We start from the raw sequence: 15,947 nt of genomic DNA, 5'->3' as shown, positions 1-15,947 counted from the left end.
CATTACAAAGTCTGCGGATTCATTTGACACCCTCCCCCCCAGATTTCTGCACGAACATGCCAAGTACATACTAAAAGGTTGAATCTCCAGGTGCACTAAAACAGTTCTTCTTACAATGCAGAAGGGAAAAGTGGAGCCGCTATTTGTTTTGATTGTAGCAGAAGAACAGTTGATTACTTTAGCTAGGCTTTGATTGCCTTTTTTGAGTGGACCGTAGGAAGCTTCTTTGACCAGGCATAAGATTTAAAAAGAGAATACTGTATATCAACTAATGCTGAAAGGAGGAGTGTGTGGGGAAATAAATACAAAATAATATCAAGCAGCCCAGGGACTGTTTGGTAGATGTCTCAACGAAGTTAAAACTCAATGGACAGCTGGCGGTGGATTTGTGCGTGACAGGGAATAAAGCCCCAAGACAATCTGCCAAAATCTCAAAAGTCAGATGTAAATGCTGGCTGCAATGCATACCCCAAGGTGCTCTGGTTGCTGCGCTTCAGCAAGTTAATTATGTGCCTTCAAATTAGAGAAGAAACAGCAAGGACAGCAAGTTAGTAAGGATCAGCCTAGTGATCTATGCTTTCAGCAGAGGCAGAAACTGTATCTAATGTTAGCAGTTGTTTGTGTGTCTGTATACATATCACCATCTACATTTTTTATGTATACACACACAAAGAGGCAGATAATTTTATTTTTTAATGTGCAGAAGACACCGGAGCAGTTGATTATTTCAGAGCAGTAGAGCGCCGGAGAGCCAGAAGTTAGTACGGAGAGTGATGGCAACGCACAGGAAAGGAGCATGGGAAGGTTTTAGAAGAGCTTGCAGGACAGAGGTGCTCCGCTCTTACCCCATTACTCTGGGTGGAGTGAACTGACTGCTCGCTGGTCGAGGAGCATGTGCTCATGCGGTCTGTGTCCTTGCTGTGTGAAGAGTGGCGGTGGACCTGCCGCTGGAGGGAGTCATTGTCCCCAGGGAAAGTGAAGGAGCCAGGGCGGCTGGCAGGGGATGCTGGGATGGAGCTCCAAAAGGAGCCCTTCTGCAGGGGGCTGCTGGGTGGAAAGGTTTCTTTGCCAAAAGGAGAAGGGAAAGTCGTGGAGAGAGGAGAGTTCATTGGTGAGATTGCTCCTGGCCTTGGCTTCCCCAGCGTCAGTGATCCTACGCTGCTTCTTGAGCGACTTTCCTCTGAGTTTCCACGTGAGTCTTTCTGGGCTCCGTCAGCTGAGCCAGAAATGTTTCCCGCTGTCTTCCTGGGACTCTCAATAACTTTCATCTTGGGAATCTGCTCAGCTTCTCTCTGAGGACCGTCCGGTTCTGCACTGGGAGGGTGCCTGTCTGGCTGGCTCAGGCCAGTTTCTAAGGAGGTGTTGTAGTGTGGCAGGGAGAGATTGTGAATGGACATACCTGACATCTTGTCTGCCTCTGCTTGGGCCGAGGTTGCAGAGGAGACCAGGACTGGGGAATGGTGTCTGACAGGCTGGGGGATCCGGGATGGCCGGCTACGGCTGGAGGTGGGGATTCCACTACAGCTGCTGGGGCCGCTGCTGTTACCACTGCTGCTGCCGCTGCCACCTCCACCACTGCTGTGGTTCCTCTGGTACTCGATTGGAGACGTCAAGGCTGCAGTGGGGAAGGGAGTGGAGGTGATCAGGGAACAGAGAGCAGGAAAGGGAACAGAAATAGTTCAAGCAGACTTTTTTTGTGACAAAAGGAGAATGTGTCTCAAATGCGAAATTCCCTTATCAATGCCAGTCACGCCATAGACTTCAAGTCACTTTTGTATATTATACCTTTAATGACTTGCCATATATCACCTGCTCTCTGTTAAAGACAGAAAAGTTAAATCCAGGCAGAAATGTCTTCCTCCAGATCGCACTGTTGGTCAGTAGCCAAGATGGGCAAAAAGAGATATGACTCTCAGTGTATTGTTCTACCCATTACAACTCTAGATCAGGGCAACAAGCTACGGATACAAAAACATAGCAAGAACCTCCCAGTAGGAAGTATCCAAAGGATATCATCATGGTCTCCTGCAGAACCTGACTGTTGATGCCACAAGTAAGGTGGAACAACAATGACCAACAAAATAACAAATGGAAAACAGATTCTGAACAGATACTTAAAACTGAACTGGTATTTAGCCTTTAAAGGCTTGCATTTGGTTCAAAGGTTACACAGACTCTTCCCATCAACTGATGGTGTCTCTCGTAATTCAATTCTACAAAACATTTGGAACATTTCACCAAGTAAACAACACATAAATTCAGACTATCACTCTTACAAGAAATGCTAGCATCTGTTCTAAAGCAAAAATTCAGCAAAACCCGCAACTGTTCTGTATTAGTTTAGGAAAAAGGAAACTTGCAGAGCATTTCAAAGGAAAGAAAACAACAGATGAGAGAGAATTCACTCAACTATGAACTTTTGATGAGAGCTGATGATTTACCATTTAAAAAGTTGCGCTGGTTTTCCAAAATTTGGTTAATTTCATGGATCCACAGCTGGCGGACTCCTGGACTGGCAGAATGCAAAACAAAGGTCTCCGTGACATCACCCGTTCTTGATGTTAGTGCAAATTTACATGGATCATTGTCCACATTTTCCTCCAGGGAAAGGCAACTCACCTTCACACAAAAAGAGAATTTCCTTTATGTATTTTCTGAGAAACATACTGCTCAAATCTCTTATGTGGTAGTTCAGAGTCCAATCTCCAAACGTGATTAAGATAAACATCCATTTGCTCAGTAAAATAATACTGTCAAATTACAGTAAACTAAGAATTAACACAGGACACTTTTGGTACAACCAAAATGTCAACAAAGAACAGTCTCATTCTATAGCAGCCTTTGCTCTAGAGAGTGCAATGGCCTTTCACTGACAGATGTACTGCACTAATTCACTGTAAGTATAGCTTAATGCTCTCCATCAACCCTCACATCAACAACCTCCCCTTGTGTTATTTAAAATGATGAGCCCACTGTAGAGCTCTGCCAATGGCCCATACAAAAGTTACCTACCCACCTGGACTGACTGCAGCTGAAATTCATCAAAAGAGATACTTACCGAGTTTTCCTTATTTGCAATCACTTTGCTTTGCGATGTACATACAGCACAGAATTGAAGACTGAACTGTGAATGTTTGTCCAGCTTTGAACAAGAACAACTGCTTTGGTACGCTTCACTTGGGAAGCATCAAAGAGCTGGAATCCAAAGATTTCCATTTCCCATCATAGTTAGCACAAATGCAGTAGGAAACAATTTCAGGAAATGACTGACACCTTGCTGCGCTTTATGACCGTACATCTAGATGACACTGGGGAATCACACTAAGTGAGACACTGTTACCTTTGTGTCCCCCTGCACAAATTCTGCTATAAGACTCACACACAACAGTTACCTTGATACTGTTTTTAAACAAGAATCCGGGCATGGAGAAACCTTTCTTTTTATCTAGTGGCTCACTGAAAATGACAATCTGCTCAAACAGGAAGACACGTCTCTCCTTGCAGCGTGGCAGAAGACCTGCATCCTGGTCTGTAACCAAGAACGTGTCCTGGAGTAGCAGCTTACCCTGGGCTACAATTTTACCCTAAAAACAGAAGCAAGTGGAAACACTTAGTGCAACCCTGCATTTTTCTTTACCTGCTCCCTCCCTCCCCCCCCCACCACATCAATCTTAGCAGGTACCCACACCAAAATCACTTTGAATATTTCCCAGTCTCTTAGAGCATCCATTAATACACATGAAATTTTTTCAGAAAACAACGAAAATACACACCCATCCTGGCTTTTTTTTTTTTTTTTAGAGAATATGCCCTACAAGGAGAGACTGAAGGAACCGGGGCTGTTTAGTGTGGGGAAAAAGACGCTAAGGGGATACTTTATTGCTCTCTTCTGCTATCTCTGAGGTGCTTACCGTGAGGGCAGGGTTGGTCTCTTCTCACTGGTGACAGGACGAGGGGAAATGGCCTCAAGTTGTGCCAGGGTAAGTTTAGGATAGATATTAGGAAACATTTCTTTACAGAAAGGATTGTCAAGCTTTGGAATAGGCTGCCCAGAGAGGTCACCATCCCTGCATGTGTTTACAACCCGTTTGGATGTGGTGCTCAGGGACATGATTTAGCAGGGCGTTGTTAGATAGGGTTCTATGGTTAGGTTGTGGTTGGACTTAATGATCTTTAAGGTCTTTCCCAACCTAAGCATTTCTGTGATTCTATGACTAAATGATTCTACGATTGAAACTAGAAGACTTTCACTTCATTGTTGTAAAAAAATACTTCCCTACCATCTCTCATTTATTCTTCTGTTTTCTAGATGGCTAAAAAAGGAAAGAATTCAAGTTCATATTTATACCATGAAGCAGGAAGGGCTTCGCAAGCAGAGTATGTGACTATGATCTGGCTAATGCATATTGCATCAACAGTCAATTTTCATCTCTTCCTGCCTAGCTTAGTGACTGTGCACCCTATCCTCCTTCTCCCCATCAATGCTCTCCACAACGTTAGTATCTAATTTCTGGAGCACCTGACAAAAACTCACTGAAAATTCCCAGCCAACTTACATCAAATCCTTGCAGGCGGCCAACATTCATCATGTCATTACACCGTTTTGGTACTATACACATGACCTCTACAGCTCTCTGTTCAAGACAGATAAAAAGTCAGAGCTTAATTTTCCAAATATGTGTTAGCAGGATAAAATTTTGTTTCACTTGCTACGGTTACTTTAGAACAGAAAGTAATGTGAAACGTAAACATGTATAATAAGCACATCATCAAGAAGATTAGAAAAGGCAAATAGCATTGTCAAAACAAGATCAAAATAACGAGCATTGAAATCCCCAAGAAAACATTTCAAGTACCTCTAGTTCTGTTGTATCAAGGTTAGCTTTTTTAGAATATTTGAGGAAATCCTGAAAAAGGAAAGAACAATAATATAAGCGTTGTGCTCATTAAATTACACAGAGAGAATCTCACAAAATCTATATTTGCTGTATTCTGTCAGAGAACAAGACACTGCTGAACACACTCGGGATTTTTTTTTCTTTTTAAAGCTTCTTACTGTGGTGCTCCCCTCTACATGTTTATAAAGATTTATTAACTCTTTTGTTTTAGATTATACAAGAACATATATTAAGATAACAGTCCCTATGATACACAGGGTTGCTCTTCAGGAAACATTTAAGTGTAATTAAAACGGTTGCATGTATAGATGAAGAAGTTGGGATGAGACATATCTAGAGATGAAGGCAGTTGGGATATCCCTCTCCCCTTTGTATGACGTCGGTACTAATTCTAAACATTTTCCATGTCACTGACTTGAGTTCAGTTGAATTTTAACTGTTTAAACCAAAAAAAAGAGAACACAACATTTAATTGTCCAAGCTATTCACTGCAATTTTTACAGCTACCGAAACATGGTTAGAAAATAATCACGACACTGCTTACAGACCTGGGTTCTGTAGGAGAAAGAGGAAGAACATAAGCAATATTCAAAAAAAAGAAAACGTAATTTACTGTGTATTACATTATTCGGCTCAGCTCTGCTTTACCTTTAGTAATAGCTGGTATTTCATAATTCTCTGCACAGGTTTTATTAACAAGTCTGTCAGCTGCAGTCTGTGGCCCAGGCGTTGCTTTAGATCCTGGGGGTTGTAAAACAAAGATTTTTTTGGCTTCAGATATTGCTTAGTTCAGTCAGGAACACAGCAGCACACATAAGTTTTAAGTCACAGGTTGTACATTTTCTACAATTATGTTGGTCGTCTAACATTAGAATTTCTTTTTGTATACAGATGCTAACCATCCCAGTTAAGGCTACTAAAGATGGCCTTATTGATTAATTAATAGCTAAAGTTCACATATAAGATTAATACATTGTTAGAAGCTTGTATTGCACTTGAGAAATCAAAACAGAAATGGCAAGAAATTACAACTCAAAACAAAAACAGCAACATCCACAAGTGCTGCCCTTTTCTAACCAACAGATCTGATAATGCTTATGGCTTGTGCACATATCCTCTCTCTCAAGGACTTACCTCAAAAAATGTATCAATGTATTCTGAGACAATGTGCTCAGACTTTGGTTTGTTCTGGCAGTAAACTATGTACATGTGCAACCTTCTCTCCTAGAAAAACAAGGATACAGAATGATAGATTATCATCAAGAAAAAAGCATGTCAGATTGAAATAGGGTACATTTCCCAAAATTACACATCTGTAAATCATTTATTTGGGGATACCACAATGATTTCAGAAAGCAAACACAAGTCAAAACATTGTCACAGTTATATACATCTGCTCCTGAACATAAGATGCATAGAGACAATAGCTTAGAAAGTCCCCTCATAAAAAATAACTACAAAAATGGTAAAGTTTGTTTCATTTAGGAAGGAAAATGAAGAAAGCGTCTGAAATATTACCATTTAATTTGAATATTCATTATTTGAATTATCTAGTTATTACTGTAGTATAACAGTATCCTCCTACTACTTAGTTGTACAGAGTAATTAGAAGAAACCTGTCTATCTTTTACGTAGCATTTACTGTCCTATTCAAGTTTGAGTGCAGTAGCAGATGATGTAGCCTGGGAACTGCAGTACTGGTATTTCTGAACTCTGATTTTGTATTTTGTGTGCAAGCATTTTTAAACTGAGGCAACAAAGGAAAAAAGGGAGCATAGCTTTGATTCTAAGACTCCTTCTTGATTACCACCTTGATGGTTAAGAAACACAGACATCCCACATGTGAACATAATCAGTTCCAAATTCTTCCTAATCATTTTGCCAGGACTGATTTCCTGCTCAAAGAATTAAACAACAACAACCAGTGAAGACAAATGAGAAATAGAATTTTCACATTCTAGCTGGTAGTCAGGTTTTTGCTAGAAGATGCTGTAAAAGCATCACAACTTGCCTTTCCATCTGCAGTGATAAGGGTGCCTTTCAAAGACTACTCAGTTCAAATAAACTTACCAGGAGAAAGTAACACAGCAAGGAGAACAATTATTCCCTTGAGATTTCATCACATTACACCAGTGCCAAGATTCTCCCCTCCCCCCTTTTTTTTCTCTCTTTTCAATTTTTTTTTTAATTTATTTTTTTAATTTTTTTAATTTTTTTAATAATCCCTCAGAAATGGAACAGTTCACTCATCATCATCAGTCCAGGAATTAATCCTGATTTCCAGTTACTGTTCCATTAATCCTTGGCTCTCTATTTTTGTGATATAGGGATCCCAAACACTAGTGTGATTATCAAAAAGGGAACGAACACAGAACCAGAATGCACAGAAACCTCTGTGGAAAATAAGCAGCTTTCCTATTTCCTGCTTGCTGTCTTCCAAGGTACTGCATTGATATCTAGGATCTGATACCCAGGATTAGAAGACAGGTGTGCATTGTCATATGAAATGACAATTCCCTCAACAGAACTGGAACTGAATTGACAAATGGGGCCCACCTTCATATTTCTTCATAGAGGGATACTGCCAACAAAAAAACAAGGTTATTTACTTAGTCTACTTACAAGCTCTCACAATCTCTCCTTGTCTTACAAGGAGGAGTATTTTATAGCCCTTTCTTAACTGTTTTTTATCATAGATAAATTCTTAATAAACATGTTAGTTCGTAGCAATACAAGAGCTTGGCCATAGAAGACATTTGCACTTACATGCTTAACAAACAGGGATCCCAGCTTTTCTGGATCTTCAAGGCACTTCTCCAACTCTCCTAAAAAGAAGCTGAACAGCAAAAGAATTAAGCATATTTTTCTGATAAGATATATTGTGGCGACAGGTGATTACAAGGCAATCTTACTACAAAATGCATTTTGCATCCTGTCAGCTGCTTTGGATACTAACATATTTGCAAAATGACAATACTAACAGTGTACTATTTCAGTACATATTCCAAATGGACACACATTCCAACATGGAAACGTATTCATATTCATTAACATATTGTCATTCATGTATTGATTGATATTTTCCTCCTACCTAGTTTAGAGTGGTTGAGATGTTCATATTGCCATGTTAATTTCTAACAAATTCATTGAAGACTGTATTCTTAAACAGAGAAATCTAAATCTCGAACAAACATGAGTTCTGCACAATGCTATCCATAATAGAGATTCTTGAAGCAGCTGTGATATATAAACAAAACTTCATACCAACATTTTTGAGTTGAATCTACTAAATAATTAACTTAAAGCACAAGACTGAGTGTATTTACCTTGTTTCTAAATATTTGAGGGAATAAATGTTTTCTTTAAGTCAATCTAGTATTTTAAGATAGAATTGTTCACTAGCAGGTTTTCAAATTAGATATACGTACTCTCTGTGCCAGTCGTAAATCTGGTGAATATTTCCAAATACAATCTTGTCTTTGCCTTTCATATCATCAGGAACACCATCTTCCTTCATAAGTGCCATGTAACCCTGCAACAATACAAAGAAAACCAACTTAAAAAAATCGAGGGTAACCCTGTAATCTCCCTTTCCTCAGAAGCCTTTCAAGCTGACTAGGGTAACAACTTACTTGGGACAGAAAGCCAAACAAATCATAAAACTGCTTTATACACAACTTCATCTGAAGTATGGTTACAAAATGTTGTACTGAAGAAAACTATATTCATGAATGGTATTTCATAGGAATACTATCAAAAGGCCACCCTTTGCTTCAGAGGTTAATATTTATAGGTTCCCCCAAGAGTGTGGATGAAATTCACTGTTATGTGAGTACTCTCTGGTTTTCCATATGCATTTAATTGGTAGCTCAACATTATGCTTCTCCCTTAAGTCTCATCTCTTTTACAGAAGAGGAAACTAGGAAGTCTAAGAGAAGCTTAGCAGCAGGGAAGGAGAAGTCTTCCAAATTCAGGATTGCTCCTCTACTCTTTTAGCCTACAATGCTTTTTTTGAATTTAGCAATGTGAAATACATAAATAAGTTGAGTTGCACAGTTGGTTGATACCATGTTGAAAAATAAAATAGACTAATGAAAAACAACATACCTCAACTACATAGCCCAGATCTCGTACGTAATCACGCTCTGTCTCCACTAATTCCTGCAAGACATAGCTGTGGGGGAAATGGTGAACACACATTTCATTAAAAGCACTTCTAAAAAAGGATTAATGACATACAGCCTTTTAGACATTTGCAGTCACATATACTTGATAAGCATAGCTGAAAATGAAGAATTAGTGCACATTCTTTCTAAGCAAAATGCTTCTTTGATTTTGGAACTGGAGCATGCTAGCTTCTGTTTATCAAAAGTTAGATGTTTTCCTACATGTGTCATTTGAATAAAACATTTAACTACTGTTTAAAATAAAATGCTAGTATGTCTCTGATCTGGACACTCTTAAGCATAATAACAGGCATGTTTTTCTTCTACCATGGTAACACTTTACTACTACAAAAGAAATTAAGAATCCCTGCAGGAATGGCATGATGGTACAGAAGAAGGGGAACGATCAGTTTTTGAAGCCTAATAGACCTCTGAATACTTAAAGATTTGCATATTTTTACCTGAGATTGACAGGTTACAAAAGTCAAATAAAAGTGTGACTGAAATTAAGTCATGGGAAACTTATATATATATATACTGTGACTCGTGTTTGAGGAAAGAATTTTTCCTTTACATGATGTAATTGCATGCTTGACACCTAACACAAGTCCTCTTCTTTCCAGATAAACAGCTTCTGCTTTCAGTTCAAAATGGACATTCTTCAAACAAACATTTTCTCTCTTCAAAACATTATTAAGAACAGAGTGAAAATGAGGTCTTACTGTCGTCTTTTTAAGGAGCTGGATTTCCTTTCTTCCATCTCATCTATAGGTGATGATGAGGATAGAAGAGAGTTATCTGAAGGGTTGAAGGATGGACTGCTGCTGTCACCTTGATCTACTAACAAGGAACTTGGACGGTCTTCCAAGGCCTAAGAAGGTGTTCAAGAAAGACAACAATTATTTATTTCCCCTTTATTCTCAAGAGGTGTTTACATACAGCTGTACATGGGAACCTATGGAATATCAATTACTGCAACATATCTTGTCAAAAGAGGTCTCAAGCTTTGAGGAAACCTGGCAACAACTGTTTTCTGGGACAGAAAATCGAACTTCATAGAATGTTGTAGGCGATAACGAGGCAAAACTTTGTCGGGGAGGGTGAGATGTTAGGCGTTAATGAGGCACATTTTAAATGTATCAGTCTCTCCTTCACAGGAGAAGAATGCAGTTCAATTGGTTTGAACAGGACGGGCTAGAAGTCAGAATACCCTGTTGAGGATGTAAGTACTTCTGTAGTAGAAACTACATGCATGCGTACTTATTGCCAGAGGTCAAATTATATTTATCATAATTTAGTTCTCTCATGCGTAAGCTATTTTCAAAAGTAAATGGAACAACTTTAAAGAGAATTCTTTGGATGTTATATTTCTAATCACAACAGAAGTGGCATTTTTTGTCAAACATTTTATCTCATTATCTGGCCGACATACTGACTTGCTTTTGAGCTTGACAGCTCAAATCCTAGGAAATGATCTCTCTCTTCTGTCAGACAAATGGTTTCCAACGAACAAACTGCTGTCTTATTTTTTATTTTAAAATATGGAGAAGCCATGGGAGTAATAATATGAACAAATTTCTTTGTAATATTTATTGGACTTCTTTAATACAAAACCCTAATCTTGGAACAAGCTATAGCTATATATCACATTTCCTTGTATGTGATAAAGTCTTTAATGCAAGACACATTTAGGTAGGGTTTAGCCGTAATCTTTTTTAATTCCTACAAAAACTGAAAACCCAGTAATAACATGACAGGCCCCAAAAGTTGGAAAAACTGGCCCTCAGCTGCACATGTGAAATGAGAACATATCCAGCAGGGACTACACACAAGGATCATTAATCTAAATCCACTGCTAGGCTGTATGGAAGAGATGTAAGAGATGCGAACTATTACATTTTCCATTTACAAAAGGCTGCTTTGAATTTTCCCACAGATGACTTCTTATTCACCCTTCCAGCACAACAGAATAAAAAATTGAAGTTAATGCTGTAAGCGTGCAAAAATTATTTATGTAATAATGTAAGCGAAGTTTAAGTCTTTTCGAATGAGGAAATGGAAAATGGAAAGTCCAATTTTTCATTCTGAAATTCAAAGCTGCTAAAATTTATGAAAAATCTGGGAAATAACAACTTCTGGTAATATGGGTTTGCCAAGCTGTGGCTCTGCTGAGTTTTCACAGTGGCACTACCTTCTGAATACAAAGACTTGTGGAATTACCTACACAATCTACTCTTTGCCAGTGAGAATCTTCAGCAACACAGAAACTTGGAAACAAAAGCTTTAAAGATCTGATAAAATTACGTCTACTTAGTTTGTTGGCAAATAGAGTCAGCAACAATCAAACCAACCCTCTCTTGTTCTTTATAGGTATTTCTTGTATAGGTATTATCACGTTGCCTGCTCTATGAGGCAAATCATGGTAATTCTGGGTCTTAGCATTTGTTTTTCTTCTTTTTTTTTGCTAGTAGGACATGCGTTTTCTTTGTTCACCTCTCCTTTACATTTATTGTATTTTGCCTCTCTACAGTGCCATTCACCTATTTTCTAAGTGATTCCACAGAACAGGGTGTACAAAGTGACCCATACGCCAACCCCAAAAGTGACTGTTGAAACAGATATGTCATTTCACACATCAAAGCTGTATGCTGAGGATGAACATGGAATTGTTATCTGAATAGCAAGTTAGGACTTGCTGTCTGTCAGTTAGTCTCACCATTTTGCTTTTGACGAGCTCTTCAATTGCACTGACTAGTTCTGCAGCGCTGGGTGTCTCAGAGCTGGTAGGCCGCACCAGTAATCGAGAAGAGGTCTGTGCAATGACATAAAGGAAGGAAAAACCTAGCGTCAGCTTGGCACTTGTTCAAGAACAAATAATACTCAATAACTATCAGCGTAACACTAAAATCATCCCAAGTTAGGCAACTGGAAGTGGAAATTTTAAGTAAACCCCACAAAAGCTAAATGTTGAAAGAACTTTGTGCCTTCCATTATAATTACCGAAATAAAAATTCCTGTTCATACATGCAATAGAAGTTAAGGGAATATTCTTCATCTTGCTGAATGTAATAATGTCTGACAAAAAACTACAAAATCACCCGAGATGACCTGATGAGCAACAGTTTGTTAACATATTGTATTGCTGGTTAAACCAATCTACAACTGCAGAAAATTAACACGAACTGAGAGGGCTTGAAATACAATCTGAAACACCAGTTAAACTAAGAGAAAATACACTAGTAACTCAGGATCATCTACTTTTCTAAAGGAGCTGGAGTACATTGCTCAGATTCAGAGGGGAAATTGAGCTCACCATTCCTTGTGCCATCCATTTTCCCCAATCGTATGTGCAGAGTACAGAAGATCTCTGGCCTCAAGCTATAAAATGCCAGTTTATAGATACAACTGAAGGCAAAAGGTGTTCACAGTAAAGGATTTTGGGGAGGGCCATTAAATTCAGTCTCAGTAATTTGCAAACAGAGTTGTTTGCACATTACTTCTATCATTAAATAACTGGAAAGTGGAAACAGTGTAATATGAACCTTACTTCATATTACAAACAGCACAGTGAACATCGTGTAACACAGGGTAAGCTGTTCTGCAAATGTTTCCAACGAACTGGACAAAGAACTGGCACACATAACAGCTTAACACAGGAGGTTCTTCTCAAATCAACTACGGGTGTGACAAGGCTTCCATAGGTCAATATAAAAAGCAACATATGTATTTTAGGTAGTCTGCCTTGTATTTGCCTTATTTGGAAAGGAAAACAGGGGCTGGGTAAGCAAAGGAAATAAAGACAACTTTAAATGGAAAGATATGGGAACTGAGCCAAAGCAGAGACAGAACACAAGTCAACATAATGCTGTGTCAATTTACAAAAAAAGAGAAAACAAAAAGCGAAAATAATTAGTTTCATATTAGCATAACTGATCTTGAAACTTAATTCTGCTAATCCAAAAATTAAATGCAAACAACTTGTAAACTGCCATCAAATGTAAATCCATGAAGCATGCAATGATTCTACCGAACAGAATATATACTGTGCAGATGAGCTCTTATGGGAGAAAATGGCTGTATTATTTAGTGATATTAGACATATCAGCATCACCTAGCACATGATATTTGCATTCATACCAAACACTTGGCAAGCCCACAGCTAGCATGTATTTCAGGCAATTGTACACTCTTGACATACAACTATCAATCACTTTTTTTCTAAAGCTGTGCTGGTATGCAGCTTTTGGATATGGAGCTCAGCTCAGCCTCACAAAATACTGTCAGCATTGTCATCAGGCTCCAGTCAAGGTCCTTTCTATCTGTTGTTCTGTAGGGAATATATCACAGAATCATGATATGGCCCGGATTGGAATGGACCTCAAGAATCATCAAGCTCCAACACCCCTGCCACATGCAGGCCACAAACCTCCACACGTAATACTAGACCAGGCTGCTGAGGGCCCCATCCAACCTGGCCTTGAACACCTCCAAGGACATCCACAGCTTCTCTGGACAGTCTGTTCCAGCACCTCACCACTCTCACTGTAAAGAACTTCATCCTGACATCCAACCTAAATCTTCCCTCCTTCAACTTAAAACCATTTCCCCTTGGCCTATCAACTCCTGTAAAGAGTTGACTCTCCTCCTGTATACAGGCTCCCTTTAGGTAATGAAAGGCTGCAATGAGGTCACCCCGCAGCCTTCTCTTCTCCAGGCTGAACAAGCCCAGCTCCCTCAGCCTGTGTTCATAGGGGAGGTGCTCCAGCCTTCTGATAATCTTTCTGGTCCTCCTCCGGATCCTCTCCAACAGCAACCTGTCTTTTTCGTATTAGGGGCCCCAGACATCATGATGTGACTGTTGGTTAAACTTCAACACTGGTTTCCCAGCTCATGTAGTTAATTTATCTGAAAAGGAAGGAGCTGGGGCTGCACAGATGAAGACTGCCAGTTGACCTTCTTCTTGATGATGTACACTGGGAACAGAAAGAAAGGTAGAGGGAGCAAACGAGCACAAGCAAGTGTGAGATACTACTGGAGGCCACAGTAGGCTGAGTAGGGAGGGAGAAGCCCAGCAAAGCAGGGAGTTTTCAGCGTGAGTAAGGGTCAGGAGCCACAGAGAGGAAGAAATGCATGAAATGAGGTGTAGACCAAAGCCAAGCCTCTGAGGCCATGAAAAGGAGGAGACATTCCTTGGGATCCAGAGGAAACCACCTAACGTGGCAGAAATGTGAAAGACTCTAACCAGAAGGCTGACAACAGGGACTTGTTGCAAGCCTTTTATCAATCAGAAGCTCTGTCAGTAGAGTCCTCCAAGTTCTGCTGGATAAAACTTTGCTCTGGCTTCTCACTTCTGTGTACTAACAAGTATTTGCTTTAGGTATTGGAAATTGTTGGTATGTCTTGGTGTGTGGAATTCAGGGTGGCACACAAGCTCCAAGACTACCACGCAATGAGACTTCTTTGCCTCCTGCCATGCAGTTTACTTCAAAAACTGCCCCAATGTGTCTTTACAGCAGTGGGTGCATGTAAAAAAGTTTATTGGTGACTAAAAGCTACTCAAAGCTACTTGACTTTGCAAGAGAAGTGCAAAAGTGAAAGGACACTATCTTTCAAGTAAATCCCTTCACAAAACTGTTCTTGCACTGTACAAAGGAACAAATAATAAGTAAAAGCCACTTTTATCTGGACAACGTTTTACAAGGCTTTCTTATCACTTTTTCTTTTTTTTTTTTTCTCCGTATCACTGAAAGAACATACAAATAAGGCAGCTTATTAGCAGGAACTTTAACATGTTGTCACCAATATAATTTTTATGCTATTCATAAACGGCAAAGTGAGATTATTTTCTAGTCCTAAAATGTTATCTTGGGTCTGAAGATCAGCAAGATTTTAAAATGTCTGTTTTTGCCTGTTTTGTTCCAGGCCCATTTCCCCAAATATTAACATCCCCTGCCCCAACTCGTTTATTACACTTTTCAAATTCAGAAAACAGGTAGGAAGTAAATACAAATAGAACATAGAAGCCAGACAGTTTTATCCTACAAATGACAGCTTCAGGGATCATTGAGATCCCCAGTGAAAGACAGTGGGATAAAAGGATAAAAGATCCGCCAAAGTTGCACCACTCCGAGCAGTGACAATTCACCCACAATATTCACTAAGAGTGAATAAAACAGTTAAAAAACTTAAGCATCAAAATGGTGAGAAGATTGTAATGTGAATATCTGCTGCAGAAGTCCCCATAGTTTGCACTCTAAAACCCTCTATGTCTTGGTTTGACAGTTGTACTACAAACATTTGATCAGTTTTGAAATTTGAAATGAACCCTCCCAGTGTATGAACACCGTAACATCTAAGAAAAGGAGATTATATGCACATAAGATTTTTTTCATGCAATTACTACCAATATCCAGAAATTTCAACTATTGATGCAAAATTATTACCCATCCTTTTTGGCATGTATTTTCTTTTTATCTTTTTTAACAAACAAAAGAAAAACAACCCTGTGCTGTACTATTACCCTAACTTGGCTATTAACCTTTTAGCAAACCTGTAGAGGTATATATTAAAAAAAATACAAATAATAAAAAATACCTATGCAGCTATTAAGAAAACATTAAATTCAACATGCACAGCTCTTTTGGCTATGGTTTGTATGTTGATTTTTCCTTTTTCCCCCAGATATGAAGCTATTTAAAGTAATAGGGCTTGGTAAACAATCTATGATCTAAAAAAGTTCCTAATGTACAACTATTAATTTCTTCAGATAAACTCTATATGCACAATAATATTTGAACTTGAATACCCAAAAGGTATGATTATAAAGCAACTATTTTCTAACCACAAACATGGCTTCTTGTTAAATAGATGTAAACAGGCCTGC

At 39.0% G+C, this 15,947-nt stretch overlaps 1 protein-coding gene across 1 annotated transcript in view; it reads right to left on the bottom strand.

Moving 5' to 3' along the window:
* The window catches only part of TRIO (trio Rho guanine nucleotide exchange factor), a 221,479-nt gene that overhangs the window by 12,907 nt on the left and 192,625 nt on the right, over positions 1-15,947 (bottom strand). The window contains exons 37-48 of the mRNA XM_015854391.2: positions 11,781-11,876; positions 9,787-9,935; positions 9,006-9,072; positions 8,327-8,430; positions 7,665-7,734; positions 6,033-6,122; positions 5,547-5,639; positions 4,857-4,907; positions 4,557-4,634; positions 3,393-3,584; positions 2,442-2,619; positions 846-1,615 (exon numbers count right to left, since the gene is read on the bottom strand). Of these exons, the coding sequence (XP_015709877.1) occupies positions 846-1,615; positions 2,442-2,619; positions 3,393-3,584; positions 4,557-4,634; positions 4,857-4,907; positions 5,547-5,639; positions 6,033-6,122; positions 7,665-7,734; positions 8,327-8,430; positions 9,006-9,072; positions 9,787-9,935; positions 11,781-11,876 (1,938 nt within the window). The remainder of the gene's footprint in view (positions 1-845; positions 1,616-2,441; positions 2,620-3,392; positions 3,585-4,556; positions 4,635-4,856; positions 4,908-5,546; positions 5,640-6,032; positions 6,123-7,664; positions 7,735-8,326; positions 8,431-9,005; positions 9,073-9,786; positions 9,936-11,780; positions 11,877-15,947) is intronic.

This window comes from Coturnix japonica, chromosome 2 (genome assembly GCF_001577835.2).
Source record: "Coturnix japonica isolate 7356 chromosome 2, Coturnix japonica 2.1, whole genome shotgun sequence".
Taxonomy (NCBI): domain Eukaryota; kingdom Metazoa; phylum Chordata; class Aves; order Galliformes; family Phasianidae; genus Coturnix; species Coturnix japonica.
This window is presented reverse-complemented; position numbering and strand designations above follow the sequence as displayed.